This window comes from Xenopus tropicalis, chromosome 6, assembly GCF_000004195.4.
Source record: "Xenopus tropicalis strain Nigerian chromosome 6, UCB_Xtro_10.0, whole genome shotgun sequence".
Taxonomy (NCBI): Eukaryota; Metazoa; Chordata; class Amphibia; order Anura; family Pipidae; genus Xenopus; species Xenopus tropicalis.
In genome coordinates this window covers 33576568-33593778 of record NC_030682.2, presented here as the reverse complement: position 1 = coordinate 33593778, position 17211 = coordinate 33576568, and the positions used below count along the sequence as shown (strand labels likewise).

The following is a 17211-nucleotide window of genomic DNA, read 5'->3' as shown; positions in this document are numbered from 1 at the left end:
ATCCTGGAGTTATATATCTTGGAAGTAGGTGCATGGTACCAGTACAGTGCTCAACATAAAGAAGCACATTTACTAAAATCTGGGCTTTTTCTGCTTAAAGCACAATATGGTATAAATATCGGAGTAACTTCGATAATTTCTGATGTTATAAAATGTTTCGACAATGCTTTTATCATTCATACGAAAATATCGCAATTGCGTTCCAAAAGTCACAAAATTTCCATGCCAAAAGTTTGTTAATGCCACGAAAACCTTTCTGGGTTTGAAGCCTTCCATGTCTGGTTTTGGAAACCTTCCATAGGACTCAACGGTACTTGACAGTCCAAACCTGGGGAAAAGATAGTCCAGAGGAAAGTGTAACCAAATTATTAACAAATTCCGAAATGTTCATATTCTTTGCGCAAATTACGATTTTTTTGTGGAAATTTAACGAAAACCACAAAAAACTTGTGGAATTTTAACGAACTTTTCGCATACATTACGAAATGTTCTATAAATTAGAAAAAATACAAAATTATCTCAAAATTGTTTAGTAAATGGGCCCCAAAGTGTATCTTTCTTTTTTCTTCCATTTATTTAAATAGTGAATTTCATGAAGGTAAGCTGAAAATCATTATTGTTTTTGATTTTTTTGCAGCCACGGTTGACCAGCAAAAGCCACTCTTTTCCAAATGCAGGTCTCTGGCAATCTAGAAAAAGTCAGCTTGAACTCCGTGCCAGCCTTCAGATGTACTGAAAGATCTGGATTTCTATTTGGTCAGAGCCATGGACAGAATTTTGATTCTATTCCATGTTTTCTTGTTCTTTATCTAGGTCTCCTTCAGTCATACATGTAAATAGGTCTGGGCTTCACTTCGCTTATTGTGTTTCCGGCTTACTGTGGACTACTGCAAAAAATGAATGAGCTGTTTAATCTGACAGTGTCACTGATATCTGTTCAAAAAGAGTGGGTTAAAATAATGACAGTTTCTTCCTTACATCCTTATTTTGAGGTTTTTTTTGCATTTTCAATATTTTGCAGTTCCAGTAATCTTCTTTAGTTACTAGTGTTGATAAAGTAAGAACTCTGAAGGCCTGAATATAAGCCAAGGAGCCTCTTAGAAAACATGCTATTTGGTCTCCTTGACTGCTTGCTGACTTCCAAAGCTGCAGATTCTGGGTGGATATATATTATCATTAATAAGGCCCAGAAGAAGAACATTCTAGACCAGGGCTTACTCTACCCAGTGTCAAGCCACAGCCTGTGCAGCCACAGTTGCTCTTCACATTAAAGTTTGTTGTTTTTATATCAGCATATCAGAAGTTTTGCTTTTTCACTCTTTTCCATTATTTTGACCCAGTGTGGCCAAGAAAAAATAAAAAAATGTAAACTAGCATTATTGTATGTATAACTGTTTTTATAAAGTGTTACAGGGATAAACTGTACAAACTGTAGTACACATATGGAGGACATGTATTACAATATTATGTATTATATTAAATAAATAAATAACAATAAGGGGCACATTTATCAATGTACGAATTAGTACGATTGGGAAATATTTTCCACAAAATTTTGCGTTAATTTCCGCGACTTTTTAGTGCTTCGCGTCAATTTGTGCGACAAAATCGTATTTGTGGCAACAACTATGAAAATGTCCTTATTCATTCAAGCTTGGTATCATGACTTTCGTTTAGCCAGGTTGGAGCTGCAGAGTGCCATTGAGCCCTATGGGAGACTTTCCTTGGGCCGGGTTGGAGCTGCAGAGTGCCATTGAGCCCTATGGGAGACTTTCCTTGGGCCGGGTTGGAGCTGCAGAGTGCCATTGAGTCCTATGGGAGGCTTCCAAAATCATACACTGAAGGTTCAAAGTCAGAAAGTTTTTCGTGCCGTTTACGATCGTTTGGATACGAAAATTTTGTAACTTTCGGATCGTATCACAATATTTTTGTACGATCACAATACGAATTTTCGCACAATTAACGCACATTAGAAATTTTTGTATTTGATCCGAATTTTTTCAAAACATACTTTTAATTATCCAAAATTCGGACTTTGATAAATCTGCCCCTTCATGTATTATATAAATATGCACAGAAATAAAGTGCCATGTGGAAATAGGCACAGTAGAAAGGAGGGCCCTGCAACAAAGAGCTTACTAAATATTTTTACTATTTCTGGGCAACTTTCATATGAGCTGAGTACGTAAACAGCATTCTGTTCACTGGATGCAGTTATTAGGGTTTGGAGATCCTATAGCATGGTAGGAGTGTTTTGTCGGCATCACACTTTTATCCTGGATTCAACCTAAAGGTGACCAGAGTACTTTGGAGCTGTTGTACCAATATCAAAATAATACTTAAAGGAGAAAGAAAGGTAAAGTCACTTGGGGGTGCTAAAATGTTAGGCACCCCCAAGTGACTTTAATCGCTTACCCCGTACCCCGGGCTGGTGCCCCTGTACAGAGAAAACCGCACCAGCCTGGGGTAGCAGCGATCGCTTCTTCCTTCCGGGTTCCCTGCATGCGCATGCGCAGTAGAGTGAAAAGCCGAACTTTTAACAGAAAAGTCGGCTTTTAACTCTACTGCGAATGCGCCGACAGCTGGCATTTTCAGAAAGGAAGCAGAAAGGAGGAAGCGCTGCACTCCAGGTACCCCGAGCTGGTGCGATTAAAGTCACTTGGGGGTGCCTAACATTTTGGCACCCCCAAGTGACTTTGCCTTTCCTTCTCCTTTAAGATGACCTGCAGAATATCCATTACCATAAAAAAGGCAGGAGGCCACAGGCAGAATACTTTATAACAGGTCACGGAACTTCAGGGTGACTTCTAATATCATTCTGTTTAAAGTTGATCCATTATTATAATATATGTAAATGAGACTTCATAAGAGACTTTGCACGCACAATTTCCAAGAATGAATGTTACAGCTGATTCATAAAATTCTCTAAACGGCAGTGGGTGTAAAATCTGCATTAGAAACAGACATATTCTTGCTTTACTGGTTCACTATAGTTAACACTTTATTTGTAAAACCCTCAACTAAACAGCAAGCAACTTAAATCTTATAGCCAGAGAAATAGGTTGTTCCAGGGGAAAATTGTTAGGCTAAAGCAGCATATATCTGTTAAACTGGTCACACAAATGGTAAAACTATTTTAAAGTAGACTCTGGGGCACCAAGGGAGAGAGGGATGCAGGTCAATGGTTGGGGGTGCCAAATGAGTCACATTAAGCCACCACCATTTACATACCAATAATTTTGTTTCATATTTTCATTTATACGAATGTATATATCATACATACCTGTATGTGCCTGCCAATCCCAACAGATACCTGCAGTATGTAATACAAATACTGGGCAGTTTAGGCAATGGGCATATTAGAATTTCTTATTTGCTGATGCACCATATCTTCCATTGTGAAGGCCCTTTTATAAGGTTGCGCCCGTGCTTATTACGTCACACGTCAACGACGAGGCGCAACTTTATAGAAGTGCCTGTTGCCGCGGTATAAGAGAGAAGGAGCTGCCGACGAACGATGACTTGGTATGTTGGGGGTGCTTTCTATGGGGGCAATTGGGGGCACTGTGTGTGGGGGCTACTGTCTATGGGGGGTACTGTGTATGAGGCAATTGGGGGCACTGTGTGTGGGGGCTACTGTCTATGGGGCAATTGGGGGCACTGTTTATGGGGGCAATTGAGGCACTGTGTATGGGGGCACTTTCTATTGGGGGCACTGTTTATGGGAGCAATTGGGGCACTGTGTATGGGGGCACTTTCTATTGGGGGCACTGTGTGTGGGGGCTACTGTCTATGGGGCAATTGGGGGCACTGTGTATGGGGGCAATTGGAGCACTGTGTATGGGGGCCCTTTATATTGGGGGCTACTGTCTATGGGGGGTACTGTGTATGAGGCAATTGGGGGTACTGTGTGTGGGGGCTACTGTCTATGGGGCAATTGGGGGCACTGTTTATAGGGGCAATAGGGGCACTTACTATGGGGGCTATTGGGGGCACTGTGTGTGGGGGCTACTGTCTATGGGGTCAATTGGGGGGCACTTTCTATGGGGGGCACTGTGTATGGGGGTACTGTCTATGGGGGCACTCTGTATGGGGGGTACTGTGTATTGGGCCATTGGGGGCACTGTGTATGGGGGGGCAAAACTGGTACATAGTTATAACTCACTTATAACTGACTGCCTTCTCTCTATATTTGTATTTTATATGTAGGAGTTGCTATATTGTTTTCCTTAGGTAGTACAGTATGAGGGTATAGTACAATTTGCGTCTGATCCCACCATTTCCACTATATAAAAGGAGTATTTTTTGAAAAAAAAAATGGGGTGTGGTAATTGGGGCGTGGCCACAAAAGTGAGCGTGGTGGGGGCACAAAAGTAAATTTCTGCTTAGGGCACCCATTTGGCCAGCAGCGGCCCTGCCTAAACCCGACTGTTTTGCCAACCTGACTGTCCCTTCTCAGCCTGTCAGTTATATCTTCTAATGCTAATGGCCTCCTGCTGCACAAATATGGCAGCCTCCTCATAGAGGGACATGGGGGATCAGATAAGTAATATAAAGGCATTGGCAGTGTCGGACTGGCCCACCAGGATACCAGGAAAACTCCCGGTGGGCCCAGGTGTCAGTGGGCCCTCCTGCTCCTGGCCATTTGGCCTGCTTCATGGTCATTTCTATTTCTGAATGGGAAGAAAAAGGAGAAATAGAGGGAAGAATAGATGCTAGCATGTAAATAAAAGAGACTGGGAGAATAAAGAGGTTGGGTGAGGAAAAATAGTTTGGAGAGAGGGCCCATGGTGGGCCCCTTTGGTCCCAGTCCGACACTGGGCATTGGGCAAGTACTTTGATTGCATAATGATGAATAGCATGCAAAGACAAGGTTATAATAGATGCAGGGTCGGACTGGGGGGGGGGGGGTAAGGTCCCAGTAGCCCTGCAGGTGCCCCCGCTGGCCGTGTCCCCCCACCGCCAGACCTCCTTCCCTGAGTGCATGTAAGTTTAACGGGTCAGGGGAGGAACACCATTGGTCAGGGGAGGAACACCATTGGCCGGGGGAGCGCTGACAAGGGTTGGGTCTCGGCCCACTGGGTTTATTCCGTTGTCCCAGCAGCACAGTCCGACCCTGAATAGATTTAAAAAAAAAAGAGGTTTGATTTCTGGTGTCAGTAGCTCTTTAAAGAATGCTAAACCCTTTAGCAATAATTCTATTGAGCGGGCTGAAGCAGCATTGCTATTCTTTCCTACCATATCAAGGACTCAGGGAAAAGCAGTTCAGTAGATACAAGCCATATGTTTAAAAACCCGGCAAACTAACAGGTTATACAATTCCTATGCACACGATTGCCTGTAGCTGTGACATACGCAGGCTTTAAGCGAAGCGGCCTCTGCAGGGGCTTAGCACTGAGAGCATTAAAGCCCTGGAATACCCCATCTCCCCTCAGCCAGTTCGGACTCCCAAGCCCTTCCCCACCCTGGAGTTGTGAGACCCAATTCCATCCCAAGCCAGCTGGGTGCAACATTATTAGCAGCCGAAGCAGAACAGAACGTTCCTGTCAGTAGCTACTGCACCACACACCCCCTCCCCATGCCCTGTATCTACACAACCCAAGGACGCTGCGATCACGTGAACAGCATTGGGGGCGGGGCCTGATCTAGCCAATGAACTGCAGGCGTACGCCTGATCTGTGTGTACGGCGCAGGGACGTCCTGGGGTAACGTATTGATGGGAAGTGTGTGAGTTCTGCCCAGCATGGCTGCCAAGGTATGTGAGTGTCAATGGCTAGGAGCCTGAGCCCTGATACCGCCCGGCTGCACAGTTTAATGATAGGGAGTAGCCGCACGCTGCCCTGGCTGACACTATGCTGACTCTATGCTGACACTGTTCATTGGGAAAGTTATTTCAGTGTATTGTGATACAGAGCCTGTGACCTACCGCCTGTCCTTGTAAAACTGGGTCAGCTGGTTTATCGGGGTTCTATTATAAACATCAGATCAGATTGGGCCTGTGAATGCAGGCCTGTGCAATCTGCAAGGTGCTTGTGTTACCTGCCAGGGCTGTCACTTCAGCTGAGTGCTGGGGGGGGCTGAGTGCTGGGGGGGGGCTGAGTGCTGGGGGGGGGGGCTGAGTGCTGGGGGGGGGGGGGCTGAGTGCTGGGGGGGGCTGAGTGCTGGGGGGGGGCTGAGTGCTGGGGGGGGGGCTGAGTGCTGGGGGGGGCTGAGTGCTGGGGGGGGGCTGAGTGCTGGGGGGGGGGCTGAGTGCTGGGGGGGGCTGAGTGCTGGGGGGGGGCTGAGTGCTGGGGGGGGCTGAGTGCTGGAGCTGCAGGTGCAGCCTAGTTTGGCTCAGCTCATTTACTCAGCCATCAAGCTCCTTTCTGTGTGGCTGATTAGATTTTATGAAAGGTTAGGCAGCCCTGCCTTAAAGTTGCTGAACTGCATTTCCCTGTGTTTTCTGACAGATGAATGGACTGGGAGATGCAGTTTAACAACTGGAAGACTTTAAAAAGTGGCTTATTTGCTGTAAAGTTTTTCTACCAGCAGATTTAATGCCACTGCCATTAGTGCAGTGCACACTGTTCAGATCCTATGGCCCTCTGCCTGTTGTTAGCCCATGAGTTCTAGCTTCTATCTGCTATACACCAGTTAGGCATGCTAGCTTTACATCTCTTCACTACCTGTGCTGTAATTATCCTCTCCCCAGTGGCCTTCCTCACTGGTTAATGATAATGAAAGTTGTAGTTCAGCACCTGCTCTATGGGGAATAGTGGAGTGTGCTGTAACATTTGCAGGATACCCTCCAACCTCAGGACATTTGAGCGTTTACACAGGGCAGTTTCATATCTCGATATTGTTCTCCAGAGACAGAGCTCTGTTTACTCATGGCCGCTAATTACAACCCAAGCACTTTTTCCCCATCTCCTGCTTCATTTATACTAGTTTATAGCTTCTGACATTGACAGTAAGCAGATAAGCTGCTAAGTGGCCCGTTTCCCCTCTGTCTGTAAGGGTGACTAATTTGCATCTGACTCATCAGTTGTCTGAATGGCTGTCAACCTCTTTGTGATCATTATTATGTTATATCGGGATAATAAGGAATAGGCTGAAATGATTGCAAGGAAACCTAGATCTGCTCAGTGTTCTGTGGCTAATTACGCTGAAGGTTAACATTCTCTAATTGCATTTGTTTGTCTGACTTTTACTCGCTACTGTTATATAAAGGCTCTGACCAGTCATCTGATACTTTTTCTTTTTTCTTTGTACTTCACCTTCATCAACCTTGGTATTATATTATCTGTAGGCTTTTAATGATATACACTTGTAATGAAATGATGCTATCATGACCAATGACCAAAGAGATTTATTGGTAGAAATGTAAGCTATAATTAATAGGTACACTTTATGTACACTATCAATGACACCTACACATTGCAGAAAATCAGTATGTATGTATGTGTATGTATATATATATATATATATATATCTGTGTTCAGATTTTAAGGTGTATAGTGATGCTGCTTTTTATAGAGTCCTATTTAAGCAACAATTCCTATATTTTAAACTTTTTTTTTTCTCTGTAATAATTAAACAGTATAAATAAACATGAATAAATCCCTGTTTACACTGTTTTTATTAAACTTTAAATGTTGTTTAGTATCCATAAGTTTTGGTGATTTTGATTACAGAATGATCTATTATCCAGAAAAAACAAGGTCCCAAGCGTTCCAATAGATCCTTTACTATTTATGTTCAAACAAACTTAAACAAAATGACAGCAGTATGTTTCAGATTGAGGCATGAATGCTCAGCCAGCACTGGAATGTTCCAGGCAACCTATTGAGTCGAATGAATGGCCTTTGCAGCTACTTCTTTACAATTTCCCAGGTACAGTACTTAAAGGAACGGCTGAGTCTGCAGGCTTCTCTTGCATGGTGGATAGAAACAGAGTAGGCCAGTAAGCACAGCCACAGAAGAATTGAAACAATGTTTGGGAATTGTAGTTTTTAAAATGAGTCTTTTACTTTAGATGACAAATGATAAAAATGTTGGTAGTGGTCATTGTCCATACTAAGATTAAAAATAAACCTTGGTATTTGAAGAAACTAAGACCCAAACAACCCACTCACATATCCAATATAAGGCATGGGTCTGTAGCATGTTACTGCATACTATATGCCATTTGCGAGACTATCGAGATCAGTCAATCTGGGCTTTGCCATGTTTCAGATCTGTTTCTGTCATATGAGAATATAATAGTCAGTACATTTATACCCATTGCTGGCCTTCTTCCATTACCGGATTTATTGATTGCTGGTAGTTCATGGTATGTGCCTTTGGGTGTTCTTAATTTGCAATTGGAGGTCAGAAAGGATCACCAGCTGCCTTGATACTTTGCCTAAGGCAGGCATATTTAAAATGCCAATTCAGGTCATTCAGACCAAGTTGGCAGCTTATCTGCCTTTATATGGTGCCCTCCAACAGGCCTGCCAACCAATTTGGTGAAAATCTGTCAGAAATTGATCGTTTGCACAGGTTAAAAATCTGACTATATGTTCAACTTTTTTTTCTTTTAGTCATTTTATGAAAAGGGAGTCTGTAGTTTTATGCAATTTGCAGTGTGGAAGGTACCTCAAATCAAGTTGCAAAGATAGATGCACCTACCGTATTTTCCGTTCACCTTAATATGCCATATGGCAAAAACAAAATGACTTTTCCTAGCTGCTATATTTAAGTGCCGGTATACTTCCAGGTGTTTAAAGTTATAGGAAATATATAGCAGTGTCTCATATAGAAGTGACATATCAAAGTGCTTAGATAATACACTGGAATAGAGCCTTGTGGTCACTGATCACTAATGGTTTTTCTGCATTTTTGGGAATAGCCACTGCTATTCAAACAAGTTTAAGAGACAACCTTCTACTAATAAATATTTTAATAAATATGTTGGAAAAACATAATTGGCTTTATAAACAAATGAAATTTTTGTCTAATCAGACATTCATAACATGTTTTTTGTTAGAAAATTGCAACACAAATAGTCACATTTTCAAGCTGAGAGCCAAGCACCTTTTTTGGAATGTCCTGCTTGTGAAGTACCTTTAGCCCTTTAGTTGTCCTGCTGTGTGTCACAGGAACACATGACCGTATTATTTGTTTAATTCGGCAAGAATCCAGTTGGTGTGTAGAAGTCATTCAAGGTCTTATGAACTAGGTGTCTCATTTCCTATTCATTACAGTTATAAATGGGGATATGACGATATCAGTTGCCACAAAGGAGATCCATGACTATTTACAGGTTATGGAACTCCCAAGGTGGCTTCTAATAAACTTTTATTACTGTACAGCTGTCTTCTTTTTCAGCACCTTCTCATGGTTGATGGTGGCCTTAAGAAGATCATGCTGGGTATGTTCTTTCCCAAAGTAAAAATGAGACATTGGAATTAAGCTACATGGATGCCATTCCTCTCTGTGTATGTGTGCAGGCAACTGAATTCCAAGGGACTTTAGTGGACACGACATGCCAACCTCTGGAGCAGGGTTTCTAAACCTTTTTCTCCGGGGGATTAGGGAGGGGGAGAGAGGATTCCCTGCAGAGGGTTTAAAGAATGGAGTGCTAGAAGCAAGCAGCGGAAGGACAGGTTTATGGTGGGAGAAAGTTGTGTTAGTGAGTGGTTTGACCAGTGGCTCTGAGAGGAACAGAAGAGTTGGCAAGGAATATATGGAGACGCAGGTAAATATATGTCGAAAAAAATTACCTTAGATCAGAAGAGAAGGCTTATAACATGTATTACCACAGTCTGTTATAGCAGGATATTTAACGCAATTATTAGGGATCATAGAGACCCACTCTAAAAAACATAGGAGCCTAATTTTGGAAACTGATCCATATGTTAGGTATTATTGGTCTAGTGCAGGGATCCCCAACTTTTTTTACCCATGAGCCACACTCTGATGTAAAAAGTGTTGGCAAGCCACACAAGCATGAAACAGATCCAATATGTGGAATGTGATTGGCTATTTGGTTTGTTTGTAGCCACTATGTGGACTAGCAGCCTACATGAGGCTCTGTTTGGCAGTACATCTGTTTTTTTTATGCACCAAAACTTGCCTACAAGCCAGGAATTCAAAAAAAAGCACCTACGTTGAGGCCACTGGGAGCAACATCAAAGGGGCTGGTGAGCAACATGATGCTCACAAGACACTGGTTGGGGATCACTCCTCTAGAGCATTATAGCGCTGTATATAAGGCCCAGGTGTGCAGTCTCAGGTCACATTTTAACTGAATTAGTTGGTTTTTAGAAAACATTTTACAGAAATTTTTCTGAAGTTGGCAACACTGTCAACTCAGCATCAGGTTGCCTGTGAATTTGAGTCATGCAGTTACAGTAATAGAACATAAGCCATAGATCAGTTTTCTAGCCCACTTGGTCACAACAAATGCTTCTAGGGAATGCACAGCTATAGGTTGACTTGCCAGTATGGAATAATGAGATATGTGGTGCATGTTAGCTCTTTAAAGATTCTAAATGTAGTTATCTGCAAGAAACCATACATTTTAGTCCTACTTTTACTGAAATGTAATGCTGTTATCAGATTTGTAACATTTAGAATATGCATTTATATAGTTTTGTGGGTGCATGTTACTTAGGAACAATATATTTGTCCAAGAGCTCTTATTCTCTCATTTTTTTGCCCCCAGTTTGATTTCAGATTCTGGAAATAGAATTGTTTTTCTCTTTCCATTAGTTTTATGAAGAATAACCCGCTCACCCCCTGTGCAGGCTTAGCTGTAAGTAACTCTGGATATCAAATTGATCCAGGAATAAAGCCTCTTTGCACTGTCCAATTCCCTTGGATTTCAAGTGGTCCATGTTGATTTTTTTTTTTTAATTCCTTCTTCCCCCACGGAGCCACTTAATGGTGGGATAATTGAGACCCTTTACGGCTGGGGTAAGTAGATTTTACAGCTGGATTAGAGTGGCAACTTTAGCTAAAATTTCTTGACCCTTTTTTGTTTTAGCAGATTAATATATAACGCCACGGGAGCTCCATTGATTTCACTTATTTTTGTTCAGCACGGGAGTGAGTGAGAGGCTTTTGTCATTCTAAGCACTGGTTTCATTCTCTTTAGAGATCAACAGGTGTCTACTGAGCTGTCCCAAGTGACATTGGTTCTGTATAAGCAGATCTATTTAGGGGGAAGAAAATAATTTACTTCTCAAAATATCCACTGAGACTTTGTGATAATATAATAAAATGTTCACATTTTCCTTCACCCATAGTAACTAATGAGATCCTTGATTTCTGATTAATGTCCAATAAATGTTACCTGCTGATTGGTTGCTACAGGTTAATACTTAGCAACATTAAAATTCACCTTTAAATTCATTTAATATTATTTAGAGAGTGCTATTTTAAGACAAGCTGCAGTTGGTCTTCATTTTGTATTATTGGTGGTTTTCAAATTACTTAGCAGCTATCTAGTTTGGAATTTCAGCAGCTGTTGCTAAATTACCCTAGCAACCAGGTTGTGGTTTGTATGGTGACTGGAATATGAATTGAGGAGGGCCAAAATAGAAAGATAAGTAATAAAAAGTGACAAAACAACTATAACTCCACAGAGCAATAGTTTTTTTTTTTTCTGGGGTCAGTGACCCCCATTTGTGACCTGGAAAATTCAGAAGAGAGAGGCAAATAATTCAAGAACTATAACAAATGAAAAAACAATTGAAAGGTTGCTAAGAATTGGCAATGCTATAACATACTAAAAGTTAACTTAAAGATGAACTACCCCTTTAAGCAGCTCCTTAGTCCAGTTATGTCAAACTATTATAGTATGGCGCAGATAACTGAATATCAAGTTGTGTTTGTTTGGGGAGAGTTTGCAAATTACATCCAACTTCTATAAAGTTGTCCATATACTGAGAGGCATGGCCAACCATGTGAATAGGAAGTGAATTCAGACAGATGCTATTTTCTGGGAGCACCATGGCAGTCAAAACAGTAAACCTGTTGGAAGAACATACAAAAACCATGCAGATTAAGCCCTGACCCTAATAGCCCCTAGGGACCCCACCTCTGCATGGCTGTCGAGACTATATTTACATTACATTTACTGCACTACTATATCTACACTATCCAAATACTGCAGTAGCCAGTTGACTGTATTTTATCTGGAATCCTTTGCCAGAATGTCAACAGAGGCTTAACTAGTTTCTTTGCCCTTTACAATGTAGAATTTTTGTCCTTAAGTTACTTCTTTTTTTGACAGCAACAAATGCTTCTTTTTGTTCTTTAAATTTAATTAAATTAAAATGCACTTGCCTCTCGCTACGTCATGCCTGTGCCACAGCTTATCCTTACTGATTGAACGCCTCACATTCTTTTACTTGTTTTGTTAAGTGTCACCGCTGCAACCTAATGCTTTTTAAAGCAACACACTAATGTTATCTTAAATTGTTTGTTCCAGTTTAAATAATAAAAAAAACAGTGCAAAAACGGCGCAATCCAGCTGGAGTTCCGTGAGCCAGATATAGACCTGCAAGGAACTTATTAGCCCCACATTGCCCAATCACTTCACAGATTTTGTCTGACATCATCCATTTAATATCAATCTGCTATATTTAATATATTGCAAGTTTGTCCCACTATATGGAGAATGCAGAAGTCAGAAGATATTAATGATAGATCAGATAATATGTATAATTCAAGAGTTTGTTTTGGTTCCAGTTCTTAGTGGGGAATATTGTTGTTAGAGTGAATATGCATTCAGTTTAGTTTTTCTCCTAGTTCTACTTAGCGCTACTGTAAAAAGAAAATATTACTGTCAACACAAAATGACTTGGTTATTATGAACCATTTTGAAGAATGCTATAGACTTTTACAAAGTTAGTCCCCTTTTCCTTACTTGGGGCCTCCCTGCATTAGCTGTTGTGGTCTGTATAGGTTTTGGTGAGCTTTTACTGGTCTAATGCAGTTAGAATAATGAGAGTGCATATCTAATTAGTTGCTGTGTTTTAAAGGTCAGGGAAAAGTTCGCCCATGTTATGGCATTTGCCGTACATGTTTTCTGCCCCTCTGTGGATGTTTAGGATGACACAAACATAGACTTGGCAGTCTTAGAAAGCTGTTACAAACAGCACACTTCATTCACTGTTATCCCTGGTCAGCAGAAGCCATAATCTAATTTGGTGTGAGATATATGAAAAATAGTTTTGCCTCAGTCACATGGAAATCCCGGTGACATTGAACCTGGCATGTCTGTTTAGTGACATGTGCTCATTTGTCTCTTTTGTTCTCAGGTAGCATTGACCAAGAGAGCTGATCCAGCTGATCTGAAATCTGTATTTTACAAGGTAAGATTTTTTTTTTTTTTTATTGTTTGACTGTAATGGCTTTCCCAAGCTGTCACGGGCAGCAGAATTCCTTCTAGTCATCCATACTAGTCAGCATTGGCTGAAGTTTAAATCAAACAGTCTAAAGTGCTACTGCTCTAGCCATACTAGGAAGTTGAATAGTCCATGTGAGTCCATGTGAGTCCATGTAATGTAGTCCATTAAAGAAATATAGTTTATATTTTTTTTCATACATTTTTTTTTTTTAACTTCCATGTTCATGTAACCAAAAGTCACATGATTTTAAGGATTTGGTCTGGCCGGACACTTTGATTTGGGCGAATCCTAATCCTACTAAAAAAGGAAGAATCTTCACTGAATACCAAACTGAATCCTGGATTTCCCTACTGGAAACACCAAATTTTATATACTGAACTCAGCTGTTGCCAATCTTAAGAAAATTAGCCTGGCCTGTCATTGAAGCTAATGCTACAGGGCTAATCAGGACCAGGCTAATATTAGTGGGTGCTGAAGGCAAGTCCCTGGGCCAATCTAGCCTGCTTTTCTTCCCACCCTTGACCATCACTGCCACTGCTTCCTGGACCCTTGCAGTTTCTGATGTGGGCTGGACTTAGAGGTGGCAAGAGAGGTATGTGCCAAGGGTCCTAGCGCCCTGCATTGCCCTAGGCACATGCTTCTTTTACCTGCCCTTAGTTCCAGCCCTGGGGCTAATTATTAAAAGGCCTGTAAAGGCAAACACAGTGATAGCCTATTTTCTGGTTCTAAATAAAAAAAAAAGCCTTTTTGCAATATACTTCAATTAGAAAATCAGTACCATTGTTATAAAATTAACAGGCTTCTGCGGCTCATACGGCCACTGTCTGGAGTACTTTGAAATGATTAACACTCCTCTGCATTCAGAATAGCAAGGTGGCAGCATGCAAGGTTAGCCACAGTGAGAAACAAACACATGTATCCATATGTGAATCAAACTAATGCTCAATTACTGCTTTATAATAAAAATAACTAGGTAATAAGTTCTATTCATTTACTTGTGTTAAACATGTATATATAGGTGTATACTGTCCCATATGCATTGTATTTATTATACTATATAAACTCCGCTGAAACTTGGGCAGCACCGGTCCATATACAACTCTTTAAGGATTGTGAAAATAACAGAATTCTTGTATAAAAGATGAACTTTTTTCCTTTAAACACAGTGGTTGAGTCAGTTTTGGGAATGAAACAGACTGTCTTGAAGCCATAACATGGACAACTTGCAGCAATGTCCTTTTGATGCCATGATAAAATTACATTTTTCTCCTTTCCCACAGTATGCAAGCGTGGAAAAAAATGGGGATTATTTTATGTCCCCACTTGACTTTGTCAGACGTTACTTGAACCTCAGTGGTGATGGCGAACCTAATCCAAAAACTCTGCAGCTTCTGGCTGGTGTGGTGGACCAAACCAAAGATGGGTGAGAATATGTTGCTTTGTTGCGCCTTAATGCAGGTCTTTTTCTTAATATATTGATAGATAATTGAAAGTTTGGGAAACTAGTATTGGATCTGTCCAAGGTTATTGTCCACCCCCCAAAATAATGTACTCTCAAAAGTCCAAGGGTCATGTTGCAAACATTTTTTATATTTAGTATGTTATAGACATGGGATTTAAAACAAGAAAAGCTTAATTACTACTACTTTCCCTTTTTGCTTTTGAAAGCTGTAACCACACATTAAACTGCAATAACTGTTGCCTTAAATTTTAAATTAAATTGTATGTACTTAGTTTATTAGTAGTTTGCATTTCATTGCAGACATTGGAAAAAAAAAGCAAAGTGGCAGTATTTGTTTAGGGAAGAGGAAAGCCTGCATATATTATTTGTTTATGTGTGGCCAGTAACAGTGGGTCCAGTGATAAACCTGCTGTTAACAGGTACAGTTTGGAAATATAAAAAGTTATGTGAATGAAGTGCTTATGTCTTACAGTGAAATCACTGATTCATGGGGCTTTTTGCACCAGAGAAAATTGTATTCTTAAAGGGGTGGTTCGACTCTTTAAAAAGTTTTCCTTTTGTTTCTTGTAGTATTTTGCCAATAGGGACATACAAGAGGACACTTAACTCCTTGGTGCCCATGCTTATATTTGCATCTGTGCCAAGAACGTTCACGGAACAGCGAAAATTCACAAAACTCAATTAAGTCAATGGGCTACAATTTTTTCTTCTCTGCAACGTTTTTCTCAGTGAAAACCTGTTGAAAAATGTTGCTCATCACTACTGGGCACACATCTTGGCCAACAATCTACTTTTTTGGCCTTTAAAGGACAAAGAAACCTTATTTCACTGTGGGGGTTTGCCTATTTGTTACACCCCCATTAAATGGAAAAAATTAGAGAAAAAATGCCCTGGCCTGGATAAAACTAACACAGAGTCGCCATCTTGTTTACCATTCCCAGTAGAGTAGGTTTTATTTTAGCATGGTTTGAGTGCTGGATAAGCTTTTATTTTTTTCTAGTTAGGTTAAACCACATCCTAGAATTTTCTTATTACAGGCAAATATTTATCTCCTTTTTCTGCTGTCCAAGGCTATTTGTTGCTGTAAAGCATCCCGGACATTAGTAGGATCAACCACTTTATAAATAATTCAATCTACAAATAGGGATAAAATGGGGACAAATCCATATATTTAGAATAAATGTGAACATTTATATGCACGCATATCTGATTTTCTGAGAGAAACAGTGGGAAAAGGATTTATTCTTACTCTTCCCGGCATACACTGTATATTGGAACACCTGTTTACACACATGAAAAGGCTTCATTTTAAGTAGTATGTTCAAGTTCATATTTAAATTTTATTTAATGACACCTAATGATGTGCAATCAAGGGTTACGCTAATCCAGAAAGAGAAAGCGTTGCCACGGAAACTGCCCTTGTGCGGCCCTGGGCTTAGGAGATGGGGCTGTACCACCGACATTATTTCAGCTTCTTTAAACACAAAGAACTACGCATGTAATTGACTGTGTAAAATTGCTGCTCAGTTACTTTATTGTGTGGGTCATAATTTAAGTAAATGAATACGTCACTGTTATTACAGAGTAAATCTGTTGTGATTTACTGGCAGGCAGGCCTATGTAGAGAGCAGAATACAATAAGAAGAAAATAGCTGGTTTAATTAACTTGTAAAAATTGGGTTAATTTAAATGCAGCTGCCGTAGCAGATCCTCCAGTTGTCCCTTTAGTGATCTGATTAAAACCCACATATTAATACACAGGATTTTATTTAATAAAGCACTCCAGGCCTCAGATTTTATTATTATTATCAACGTTTCTCTATCAATCTTCAAATCCTCATTTTAACAAAGCTCTTTTTTTCCCCAAGAAAATTACAGTATTTGTATCTGTGCTTTGTACATTAATAAGCCCACATTCATAGTCCTCTTTATAGGGTAAAAATATAAATGGCAAATATTTACTACTGATATTTGTGATAAAAAGCTACACACAGACCTAGCGAAAAACACTGCCATACTGTATATTATGGCTAAGTATCTGAAATAAACATTGATTTTATTCTTTGCTAGGGTAGCAATTGGACTAATGTAAATAATGTCTTTGTAGATATACTGAGGGTTGGGCTTTCCTTGTGCATAATCTATGCTGTTCGTAACAGCAATGTTAATAAGCCGATAGAGCTTTTACAAATGCAGCACAGTTTAAATCACTGCTTGAACTTTCTTCTTGGATTTACATGTTGTGCTGCGTGCGTTTCAAATATGTCCCCTGTGCAATAAAATTTTTGAAATATGTCCAGTTTGTTAAACTATTAAATTCAGTTTCTGGGACAATAAATACAAATGCATAGAGCTCTGTGTAAACACAAC

At 40.4% G+C, this 17211-nt stretch overlaps 1 protein-coding gene across 3 annotated transcripts in view; it reads left to right on the top strand.

Moving 5' to 3' along the window:
• Window positions 1-5645: 5645 nt before the first annotated feature.
• Window positions 5646-17211, top strand: part of slc25a13 (solute carrier family 25 member 13) — a 70805-nt gene continuing 59239 nt past the window's right edge. The window contains exons 1-3 of one of the 3 annotated variants that reach the window (XM_012964183.3): window positions 5646-5755; window positions 13290-13343; window positions 14660-14802. In XM_012964183.3, the coding sequence (XP_012819637.1) occupies window positions 5744-5755; window positions 13290-13343; window positions 14660-14802 (209 nt within the window). In that variant the 5' untranslated portion in view covers window positions 5646-5743. 3 annotated transcript variants of the gene reach the window in all.